General features: G+C 45.4%; 1 protein-coding gene across 2 annotated transcripts in view; it reads left to right on the top strand.

The window, feature by feature from the left end:
* The window catches only part of LOC112559099 (dachshund homolog 1-like), a 90,899-nt gene that overhangs the window by 50,058 nt on the left and 28,108 nt on the right, over window positions 1-12,733 (top strand). For both annotated transcript variants that reach the window (XM_025230024.1, XM_025230026.1), the window contains exons 3-5: window positions 3,521-3,707; window positions 8,808-8,905; window positions 9,412-9,543. In XM_025230024.1, the coding sequence (XP_025085809.1) occupies window positions 3,521-3,707; window positions 8,808-8,905; window positions 9,412-9,543 (417 nt within the window). The remainder of the gene's footprint in view (window positions 1-3,520; window positions 3,708-8,807; window positions 8,906-9,411; window positions 9,544-12,733) is intronic.

Genomic DNA, 12,733 nt, shown 5'->3' with positions numbered 1-12,733 from the left:
TAGCTTGTGTGTTCGTGTGTGTGTGAGAGAATGAATTTGAGTTGCATCAGCAAATTGCTAGTGTGCGCGTGTTCGTGTATACGTGTGCACGTGTACATATATCCTGTGTGCAGACGAATTTGAAGATCAGTTTTGTGAGATCGATTGTAGACAGTCTGTCATACTTTGTGTTAATTCCGTTTCAGTTAATGTGAACATAAAGTGCAGAAAAAACACAATGGTTTAAAGCAACTCTTGAGACTCCCTTTTTTTTTGGAGTTTTCGAGAAAAAAAATTTGTTTTCAGTAATATTTTCACGAGTGCTGAAAGGAAGTAATAATAGTTTTTAAACTGCCACTTTGGTGAACTCTAAAATAATCGAGAATTCAAAATCAGTGGATCGGGCTATGTCTGGAGTCGAAGCCAGCCTCAGGTCTCCATTCCACAGTCACACCTGGTAGACTCTCCTGTGCCTCTCCTCAAGGTGTGATTTTTCACAGTGGTCAGTTGTCAGGAACAGGATAGGAAAAATCCTCTTTATTCTGAAGACCGTCGATACTGAAAGTCTGAAACCTGTCCTAGAATACTACTCAAGGTCCATCAACAGCAAAGCCATGTTAGACAAGTACAGAACCTTGGCACCAAGACCACGTGCACAGACTGTCTCTGTACAGCCAGACATCAGAGGAAACTCCTATTCCAAGTGGAGAAAATTTAGTGGATAAATGATATCCATTTCACAGCCAACTACAGGCGCCTAAAAATAAACTGCCTGAAACTTCAAAGCCCGAATTACCGGAGGAAAGAATCACAGATAGCACAGACATTCTGCAGGAAACCCGCCCAGCGATCCTCCCCCGACTCTAATGGTCTCCACAACACGCAAGTAAGATCCTAATGAGCATTTTTGGAATCATGTGCAAGCAAAACCAGACCTCAGATCCTTGCACTGGATGAGATGCACAAGGTCCACCCGCCTGTAGGGGGATCGTCCTCGGCCAGTGGAGCAAAGACCGGAAGTCAAGGCTGGCAACAGCACGAGAATCCCAGTGACCAATGTCAGCATTCATGTCATTGTATCACACACATTGGACAGAGTTGTTGTTGTTGTTGTTATTATTATTATTATTATTATCGTCCTCAAATGAGTCTGAGTATTTGTGTGTTTCAATTTTAGTCTCCATCCAGATATAAAAAGCACTGCCACTTAATGAAAATTGACAAACACAAGAAGCAGACAAAATCTTAGGAACAAAACAAGAATCCATCACACAGCTGAGTCCACTCAGTTGTTATGACACGTGCGGTGCATGAAGATGCATTTGTATGTGAATCTCCACAAGACAGCAGATAAGGACGATGCCACTCGGGTTACCTTTGTCTGTTACTAAAGTGGTGTGATGTATATATATATTGCGCAAAAGAAAAACAACGGGATCGGTTACACGTGACTTCTAAGGTAAAGACTACCCACCCGCTCACCACCCGCCAACCCTCCACCCCAAGACAAGACAAGATGGCGGGGCTTTGACAGGAAGGTGGTAATGGCGCACACATTTCTTGTTCCGATGCCTTTGTTGGCTCACCTCTCCTCCGCAGCCAATCACCGGAAACCGCGTTTCTGTTTCAGATCAATGTCTTGTTTCTGGCCGCTCCTCCAGCCTCTCGTCTCCCCCAGTTCTTCTTTGAAAACCATCTCGAGTTGCCTCCTGTCCGCTCTCTGGTTCCCGAGCCGATGGTGGCGCTGTAGCCAGGTAATCTCATGCAGTGCTGTCTCGCCGACAGTTCCAAGTGGCCGGCCGGCCATCCAGCGCCGTATTAGTCACAGACACGCGCCAGCCACTGTAATTACTCACGCAGTTGTTGGAGGGGACACAGGACTACATTTCACCTTACCTGGCCAGGCCAGCGAATTTGGAGATAGATGACAGAGGAGATGGGAGGGGATAGATTGATGGGCTGGCTTAAGGTAAACGAGTAGGATAAATATTGCTAACGCAGAGAAACTAAAAAGACGAGGACGGCGCAGTGGTTTAGGGAGGAGAGGAGGAAGGAGGAGGAGGAGTTATCAAAGAAAATTTTACAATATGTAGGCATCACAGAGAACATTACAAAGTTGTTCTCATCCACAGTGAACATTATAATTTGTGCAATCAATATAAATTATACATTATAAATCTTTAGACAACTACAGTGAAATTAAACAATTTGTACACATCCACAAAGAAGATTCGAATATAAGCATATTGTAGACAGAATTTGTTTAATCTCTGGCATCCACTTACTAACTTACTTACACATACTAAGCACTTCTCTCTGTGGCCTGCAGCTGAGCGTGACCTCTGACCCCTCGCCGAGACAGCGTACCGCAGCAAACTAATAAATATTTAAATATCTAAAACAGTTTAATGCTTATGAATGCCTCTTATCGTTTCCCACACCAGTAACTTTTTGCGAGGAGGTAGGAGGCCGGAATTCATGTTTTCCAGCACGTTTCAGGTTTTTCTGTATGTGCTGGTTGTCCGTCTATACGTGTGATGGGTTCTTTGTTGCTTCCTTCACTTCCTCTGAGATGGCGCAGGGACCGAGGGCAGTTTGCTGCGACAACGACAGAAGACGCTGCTGATGGTCACGAGGACACAGCGAGGTCTCGAGGCATGCGCACACGCACAGAACTGGAAATCACTTATCACCTCCACCCCTTCCCCGTCCCCTCTCCGTCCAGCTATGGGTCAGTTGGAAAGAAAGTGTGGACCATACATCACGGGGATGGATGTCAGGAGGAAGTGATGAGCTGATTGCTATTCCTCCCCCGTTTGTTGTCCGTTGAATGACTCGGCCCGTGCACTGGTCATCGCGGACAGACGCGGCGTCCAGAAGCCAAGGGTGACGGACGAGGTGGGCGTGGGCGTGGCTGGGGGCCAGACACCACCCTGATGTTGTGTGTGTCTGTCTGGCAGATGCCTTGGCCATCTTTTCTGTCTGTCTGTGGAATTGCGACAGTTGAAGTTGATAACTAAGAGCACATCCTCTTGATTGTCATGATGGTGGAGCGCGCGTCAGAGCTTGTGTGTGTTTGTTTGTTGTGTGTGTGTGTCATTACGCGTGCATACAGTTTATGTGATTATAAATAGTGTTTACCTGAAATCCTGCTATTAGTGAGTCTGGATGAAAAGACATCTCAGCACATAACTAGAATATTATGGCTGACCCATAGCTCGGAAGATGCCGATTATACACAAAGTGCAGAAGAATATTAAAAGGTCATTTTTTCATTTCCATGAGAATAAATCTCCTGAAATAAAAAATTAGAAGAAAAACAACAATTTCAGAAATAAATCTTTATTTTATATTAATTTTACTACACGAATAATGGTTCTCTTATTTTATAGGAACACCCATGATCTTTCAGTTTTTGTTTTTTTTTCCAGAGAACAATTAATTTTATTGCGGTTTGGGCAACAGTCAAGACCTGGGTTGTTCGGGGAGCTGGGTGGAATATTTGTGTGTTCGACAAGCATCTTGTGTTTTTATTTTTCAGGGGAACATAAAGCAGTATTAAATGGCTTTCCACATCATCCGTACGCTCTAGGACCGCTGCCTTTCTTGCCTCTCGGTCATCCCATGATGTCACCACCCGTTTCCATGGCAATGGCTTCGCACTTGGCTATGCGGGCAGAGAATTCGACAGCTAAAGACAGAACATCTGAGCAGGACCTATTATCAAGGTAAGGCCATGATCCTATGTTCTTGGGACAATCTTGAGACACGAAGACTAGAGTGAACAGAGAGGGTCATGTCAGCTATTTCGTCCATGAGTATAACACAATGTCAACCAATCTACATACTTTTAATATTTCTTTAGGGATGAGTACTTGTGGGGAGGTTTGTAACTGCGGGTAGACTCGCGTCCATTTGAGGGACAGCGTGTTTCCGAGTATACTTGTGCTTGTGTTTCACTGGTAGTCGCTTTTCAGGTCGCTGGGGAATTAGGTGTGAGGCGTGAGGCGATGCTCATCTCCTGTCTCTCACTGCTTTACCTTCCCCAACCCTCTATGAACTCAGGTACCCATCCCGCCAGCTGATCGGCTGAGGGAAGTTTGCTGCACGGACACGGGTATCGAACCGGCGCGCCTCTCAGTTCGGACACCAGCGCTCTAACCACATTGCTATACGTCTCCTCAGTAATTCCCTGGACTGTCCTCTCCATCGTTGTTCTGGTCAAACACGACATTTTAAGATCAGTCGTCATTATTATCATCACAAAATATATGCACTTACATTATTAGCATTTAGCTTTTTTCGAATCGTCCAAACTATAGTCAAGTAGGCAACTTCGTGGCAAACTGGTGCCAGTCTTTACTAACGGTCTTTGCTCACAAACCACGAGAAACTCACGACAGGGCAGACGCTTTGTTTTGCAAATGGACTAAAGCATGTGTTAACGGGATCTTTGCGGAGTTATATTTTGATAGCTCCTCCTTATTTTGCAGATGACAAAATCATGTCTCATACAGTATAATGTTATGCTGATGATAATATGTAACAATGGCTACGTGATTAAAAGATATTTCAACAAAAGGCGATATTCCAGATAGATAATAATTTATGTAAGAACTACCTACATTTATATACACAATATTTACAGAACTACCTATATAGGCAAAGCCTGAGTTGCACGCGGCGCGCTGCTTACACCAAGGCCGTGACTCGGGATGGCGGCACCCGCTTGCCAAGAGGTCGATGGCAACCCCGAGTGTTCACTCCCCTTCCTGGTGCAGTTAGCAAAAATCACACCAATGCTCTCTCTCTCTTTCTCTCGCTTCCACCCCATCTCTCTCTCTCTTTCTGAGGTTGTGACCCTAATGACTGAGGGAGAGTGGAGGAGAGAAGGGGAGGTTGCTTGACAGCAAGAAACATGGCGTCGTAGCTTCTCCAGCCTCTTGGCGCGTTGTCTCCCTGTCCCAGCTTTTTATCCAAGCGCCCTGCTCACACATGTTTCCAATATCGCCATCAAAACAAGAAATTGGCGGAGAAGTGGAAAAGTAATTTGCCAAACACCCCTGGTGTGGAAGAGAGAATTTTTTCGCCGCCTGTGCTACTTACAAGCACGCACTGAACTGCCCTGCTCTCTGGTGCAAACATCACGTGACCAGAGGGAGGCAGGTTACCCGACTCGTCTGTTCCTGGCACTTGCAGTGGAAGACGGTTGTCTTTCTGGGTGATTTCCAGCTTCAGCAGCGCCGTGACTCAGCGACCTCCAATTCGCGGAGCTTTGCGTTTGACTCGTTGGCAGATGCTTTTCACACATAACTGGCAAATGATGAAGTGACTGATTTCCTTTTTTCTCCCACAATCTTGAGTTTTTTAAAATTCTCTTTGTCTTTAAAAATAAAATTTGTAATTTTTTTTGTGAGACAGCTTGCTGTACAGGTACACCTTTTCCGGAATCTTCTATAAACGTCCATTACCACACTAAAAAGCTTGCGTAGTAAATAGCCTATCTATAGCCCTTCCTAAACTCCACCCGGGGTGCCGGTAGTCTAATTTTAAAGTACTTCGCTTGTCACTACTGCAGGGATGAACTCAAGGTTCAGATCTCGTCTTGGGACACTCTGTATGTGACACCCCTCCGCAAAACTGGGCGTCGGGGATTTTCTCCCTGTACTCCTCCGGTTTTCTCTCCCTCCCTCTTCCTCCAAAGTGGAAATCACATTTAAGGTGGAAGCACTTTCTTACTAAATAAACCAACCAACCAACCCTAACTCCTGATGCCTTGCAGCAGACGGTGTACACGACCAGGACGTAGTGTGGACATGGGCAGAGTTCTGAAGGCATCCGGTTCGGAGTCAAACAGAGCAATGCAAAAGACTAATTTTTGCATTCTCCTTCTTACCAGAACTTTAGAGATAGTCTGCGAAGCTAGAGTCTGTCAACAAACAATTACTTTTTATTTATCAAATAAAGAAAAAAAAATCATTCAATCGTCCCCATGCAAACTGACACTGACCCTACAAAGTTCCTGTCGATCACACCCTGCGTTTCTTCGACTGATGAGGTGATTAGGTCACGAGGTAGTCACAACGTGTCACGATTGTTTTCCATTCCACAACGGCATCCTACAAGTGACATAACTCCTGTTTGTGTGTGGGCGCATTTCTTCTCCGAAAATCTGTGCGCAAAGCCCCGTTTATCTTCCATCTGTAAACATGGAGGTACAGTAGGAGTTCTCTGAACTGTGTGTGTATGTGTGAGCTGGGTATCAGGGTATCGGGGTGGGATGGGGTGGAATGAGGAATAGGAGGCTAACCGAGTGACATGGAGTACGGCAAAGCCCGGATGATGTTGACACCAGGCGGGGTGGTTCGGGGTACCTCGCACCGGCGGGGATTTTGTGTTTAGTCTGCTTACACCGGGTACTGTCTTCACCTCCACTCCCGCACTCCGCCTGACCCGCGGGGGCACAGTTTGGTTTCATCATCTGAGTTACTGCTGGCACTAATTACCTCAAGAACCTGTTCGCAGCGTAGAATATTTACATCTTAGACCATTCCTCCCTTCCTGGTCGTTTTCTTCCTGATCCCTTTCTTCTTCTTCAACATGCACACAGACAGGAATGCGCCTGACTACATGATACACCCCGGGTGTAGACGGAGCTACAGACGGCATTAGTTTGAGGAACGGAAACTTTCCAGGGCGGAAAAGTTGTCGGGTGTGAACACTTGTCCCATGACATAAAAACAAAGAGCTGCAGCCTGGCCCCTGTAATCCCAGTGAACCAGCCCCTGTTTATTCAGTGGATGTATTTAATGGCACAATCTCCGACAGGTGGCGGAGTCATGACTCCATAAAGCTTTCTTATCGCCTGGTCCCTACGGGCACTCAGTTCCAGCATCGACACATTGGAAAAAAATAGTGTGTGTGTGCTTTTACTGTAAATTATTTAAGTCGAAAAAATGTATTATCTTCCATTTAATATATTTTCATTAAAATAGTTAACATTTTTATATTAATTTTTACTCTAAGACTCATTTGTGGTATTTACTTGTCTCCCTTCTTCAAAAAGTTGAGTGTAGACAACAGACATAGATGTCATCTTAGCACTTTCTGCTTGCATTTATCTCTTGGAACTCTATTGGACCATTGTATGGAGCATACCAGACACCACCAAGAGCTCTACTTTCCCCAGTAAATTCATCCGCCGCCGAGCACTAAGCGGTGGAAATGGGCAATTTGTGAGTGTCACAAATAGAATCGGGTTTAAATGGCTGTCGAAGTGTCCTTGGGGAGAATGGAAGACGTTTCCTTTCCTGCTCAGCCTCGTCCCCTGGAGGCAGGATAACAGTCCACGACGAGTTTGGCGAGACAGTTAAAAAGCTTGTGCGCATGCGTGACATCGAAGGGGGTCGTTTCCGGAGGACCATCGCCCTTTGTTAATGCCGAGAGTGGAGTGTGACCAAGTTACGTAGAGATCGCTCCACGTTGTTTGATTTTCGCATCAGCTTGACAAATGGCGGGGCCCTATAGATGGCCGCTACATTTTCCAGGTCTCAGAGGGCGGAGGACGAAAAATGGCAACGAGACAGAAGAAATACTTACTGCTATTCACTACTTCCATCTCGGCGACGACAAAGAGCAAGCACACTGAACCTTCAGTACACTAAGTATTGAACCTGGAACTTGCTGTAAATTGGCATTTAACTTTCCGTCTGATGTATATTCAGTATAAAAGTACTGAGGTTCTTTTTTCTTGCGAAGCTTTACAGTCTTGAGGCCTTTGCTCACCAATCATCGTCTTCCGCTCTTATCGAGATACTAAGTGTGGAGCGATCTGCTCATGCGGTGTACTAAGTACACACCTACCACCCACTGGCCACGAGGACAAACCTGTCTGCCTGCCTGCGCTTATTATGAGTTCATTACGCTCACAGTATTCGCCGGCCATAATTTGTCCCCAGGCTGACTCTTTCGCGCAAATCCTCTCCATTTTCACATTTGTCAAGTGGTAAATGCGTCTCCAATAGAGTTAAGGTCCTTAGAGCTGCCGTCGCCCCATTTGTCTCATCAGTTTCCGTGCACTCATATTTGTCTGCATCTGACCTCTGACCTCAGTCTTCCATTCCTTTCTCGTCTGACCCCTTTCCATTGGCGTCGGTCGTTGTTTGCTTATTTGCGGATGATCTCCTCTTGAGTCAGGCAGCTCATTTTTTGTCTCGATGCTAGGCTATGGTGGCGACTAGCTCCCACGTTGTATTTGCCGCCAGCGGCATTAGCGACTACTTCTACTCTTGGTGTCAGCAACGACCACAATGAGCGCCGGGCGATGACAGACGCGACTGATGACTTGGTGGCGATTGTTTACCACAGATGCCAGTGAAAGAAGGAGAACATTATAACTGCTACAGATGCTGCTAATTGTCTAATTTCAAAGATTTCCTTCTCGGTTCCTTTAACCTTTTCTGACATTTTGTGACTTGCTTTCTTTTAGTCAGCTAGGACCATCGTTTGTTTTACCTTACATAAAGACAGTTTACAGAGGCTAATAAGTGTGACCGACCTATAAAATACAATTTAATTTTAGTTAAAGATTTCGTGCATGAAAGACAGTGGCAGGGGTGTGTTTAAGTGATGTCTAGCTCTCAAAAAGCAGAACTAACCTACAGGTAGAGGCAAGTGGAGGTACCACTAGGAAGACACGTGCATGTATTGTGTATTGTGTGCGATTATGAACCCTCTTGTACATAAACAAGTCGTCACAGCCTGTACAACCAATGTTTCGAGTGTATATTTATACAGATCTGACCAGTGACCTTCTGTTTTATGTGCAGGCAGCGAGAGGAGCGTCTGGCTAGTCTGGGGGCCATTTATGGAGCCCCCCCGTTGATGGACCCGCACCTGACAGGACGGCACTCGGACATGGACCCCAGTAAGCAGCATGGCCAAGCCAGACCATCGAGTGACCATCAGTGTCACACGATGACGAGGCTTGGCTCATTTGTATCTCCAAATCTCTCCCCCCCCTCAACACACACGCACACATACACCACCACACACACAAGGAACTGTTTCGTCTGGAGTGTTCTTGCTCTGTTCTGTCAGAGCGCCAGTCTCTAGAAACTCAAGCATCGGACTCTTTTAGAGTTTGAAAGGTTTTTCCCTCAGTCGCTGGGGTTGACAAGACATTTTTCACTTGAATGTGTTATTGATGAAATTATTGGACATACGGCAATTTAAGATCTTTGCTACTGTGGTTAGGTAGATTGAGTGGCGAGGCAGCCTCACACCCTCCAATCAGACAATGGCACGAAGACCATAATATCATTTTAGTCAAAGAACAAGACAGTAATATTACCCGCTGTGTCATTTCTTTCTCGAACGGTGAACATTGTCGAATACTATGTGAGGATTCAAATTTTCCTGCCTCGTTTCCAGACAAGCCGCTCAACCTGCAAGTGAACGGACATATGAAGGAGACGGCCAGGCAAGCAGGCCTACTCCGCAGTGACGACGAGGACGACGATGAAATAGACGAGGACAAACTGTCTGACGAGGACCGTGATGATGGTAAGTGTCAATGTAGAGTACCAACTTTCTTAGCTTTCTAAATTTTTCTTCAATGTCTTTATGAGTTTTTAGAGAAACCTTTCAGTTTCTACTGTTTGTCGGATGGCGGGTGCAACTGCTGTGTGTCACATGACATCGATTGTGATGGAGTAAAGGAAAGAACAGTAAAACACACGAACACATGAACGAAGCAGCTATTTCTGCCATACATCAGTTTTGTCTCACCGGAAGTGTCCCTTCCAGCCTCACATCATGCATGCGCACGCATCTACCTGCAGCTAGGAATTGAAGCAGTGGTAACTGAACTCTCGTCACGCTGTGGATGCTGGTGTAGTGCGCTTCCTCTCGGGTGCACAGATGTTTGTTTGGGGGCAGAAAGGATTTGAATTATTCATCTTTACTGGCTGTCCAAGCATTCGTCAGACTGGACTGATGTACTGACCGGAAGTAAGGAGACAGGAGGTCCAGGGAGGATCGGACAGGCTACTTGCCGGCCCACATCCGGGTGCTTATGGAGGAGAGAGCTGCTGCCGGAAAGCAGTCTGTCGCACACTGACGGCGGAACGACGATCGCCATGATGATGGGAACCCAAGTCATTCCCGACTCTGGAGATGAAGCAGGAATAGTGATTATGTTGAACTAAAGAGTCTGGAAGTCGAGCCCCCAAATTTCTACACAGGAGGTGGGGAAAGGGTTTAGTATCAAGCAACAGCAAAGAAAACAGAAAATAAAATATTCCAGAAAAAAAACATGTGTAAGATTGTCCTTTACTCATAAAAATGACACAATGTAAAGGATCTTTAGTTGCGATATATTGAAGTTTTAAAACATCCCCTCACCCGTATTTGAGGCTAAGACGATGAGACAGAAACACACACATCGAGAGAGAGAGAGATGGAGAGAGAGAGACTATTGCGGGAGAAACGATGACAGAGGAAAGGAAAGAAAGAAGACGAGGCTGAACGCCTGACTCAGTCGTGACCTGATTGCGGCAGGCAGTGACCAAACTGGCGTGCCGGGGTCAAAGAAACAAGTTGTTCTGTCACCTACAGGCCCTGGTCAAAGGACTAAGCGCTTTTTGCTAAACCCCCTGAAATTGCTCGCATCGCCTTCAAAGGCCGAGAGCGAGGACTCAGACAAGCCAATGTCACAGCCCGCAGGAGACAGAACCACGTACACCACAGACAGCTTCAACTCGCCGTCTCGCTCTCTTGATGTTTGATAGGTCAGACGTTGCACTCAGACACTTAGACTTTTTTTTTCTCAGTGTGTGGGCGGGAGGGCGGTGACAGGGGTACAGGCCACCCCGCCAGAGACGTTCTTGCGTCCGTGTGAGTGGGGTGGCTGTGGTGTACTGGGAGGACTTGCTGGCATCGTTCACCATGTCCGTGATAGATGTCATGACCTCTCCACTGTCTTCTAAGACTACTGAGATGCTGGACCTGATCTTCTTTGGGTATCAGTTAGCCTTTTCAGCTTTGTGATGTAACAGCTATGAGCTTCGACGTCCCTTTCGTTCAGAATATCTCAGTCATCTCGCCTGGGTGCGTGTGGTTTACAAGTTCTCGCTTTCTCTCTTTAATCCTTCCATTCATTCTTTCTTTTAGGTCATGGAGAGCATCCTTGTCTACACCTTTCGTGTTTCTGGTAGCTTTGGTCATCGTGAAGGTTGAAGATATCAGGATTTAGTCCTCTGGCTCTGATGGAATAGTAAAAAGCTAAAAGCCTTTTGGTGAAACAGCCAGACATAACCAAAACCCACTGAAAGTAGCATCCACTTTTCCTTCTCTACTTCAACCATAATAAATTGCCTCCTCCTGAATTTCTTTATTGCTTCTTCCCCAAAGACCTTGGGACTGCTGGCAGCATTCTCTAGAAATTTCAGTTTTTGTTCAATAAAGGTCTGCTCCTTCATTTTTAATAAGCTTGAAGGAGTTTCGTTCTTTACAATAAACTATCCTTTTCCTCTATTTTCTTTTTCTTATACAATCTCAGTTTTTCTTACCATCATTTTCTTTAGTTTATACACTTCATCAAACTATTCAACAAGGTGTGCTCTTCCTTTTGTTGTGCTAACACTAATATTCTTAGTTATGCAATCTGAAGCTTTCTTTAATGCTTCAATGAATTCTATAAGAACTCAGTCAATATTAGTTGGAACTGCTCTACATGCCTCTGTGAAGGCACTCTGAGTGATTCAGATATCATATTACTTTGAAACTTAGCAACATTTTTCTCATCCCATACAAACTTCTTGTTAATTACTTCTGCTTCCTTAGTAATTATTTGTGTTTTTTGCATGTGAGTTTTAAATTCTTGCACAATGTGGAAGGACTTTATCATCAATAAACAGGTTTGTTATCCTGTGAGGCAATACAGCAGTCTATTATGCTCTTTCCTTGATCTGCTATGTAAGTAAAAAAAAAACTAGACTGCTCTCAGTTACATAAACTTTAAAATACTAGGATGAAAGCAAACACATACATCTAATCACATTTTGCCTCCCCAACAAACCCAACACTAAGCTCAGTCTCTGTAGAAACTCTCCCTTGACACATGTCATCCATACACCCTGGGTGGACCCTGTGCTGTTTGCAATCACTCGTGCATCACGTTTGAGCTCATTGTGATCATACCGACCATCCCTCATGCTTACACTTGTGACGAGTAGTCTCCCCGCAGTGATTCTCTGCCCTTACTCCATACCTGAACCTGACCTTTAGTCTGGCATCGGTTGAAGCTTCTTTCTCTAGTCATTGTTAGTCTGGGGATGCGCGAGGTTCCAGAAATAAGGGCACGAAAGGTAGTTTAGAGGAAAGTGAGATGGTGGTAGATGACAAACTGTCCACGCCATTGATGGTGTCATCATCTACATCTGTACTGCTGAGTTGGTTGAGGTGCTCGGTCCTACATGGCTGATGCCTCCACCTGTGTACACCAAGGACTGCAATCCGCGGTGCACAGACTGTAGGTTTCTGTGTGCAAATCACATGCTTACCCACCCTGTGGGTATGAATGACGTGACATGAGGTCAAGAGTGCGATGACCGCAGAAGCACGTGCTTCGTAATTATCTAGGTCAGAATCGGGTACACGGAATACCCGTACATTGTATTCCAGCTTCTCCAGTTTCGAAACAACTTATGTTTGCTAGATGTCAGGTCTCTGATACATTTCACTAAGAGTTAAT

This window comes from Pomacea canaliculata, linkage group LG3, assembly GCF_003073045.1.
Source record: "Pomacea canaliculata isolate SZHN2017 linkage group LG3, ASM307304v1, whole genome shotgun sequence".
NCBI lineage: Eukaryota > Metazoa > Mollusca > Gastropoda > Architaenioglossa > Ampullariidae > Pomacea > Pomacea canaliculata.
Note: the sequence above shows the minus strand (reverse complement) of the source record. Positions and strands in the feature narration are given on the sequence as shown.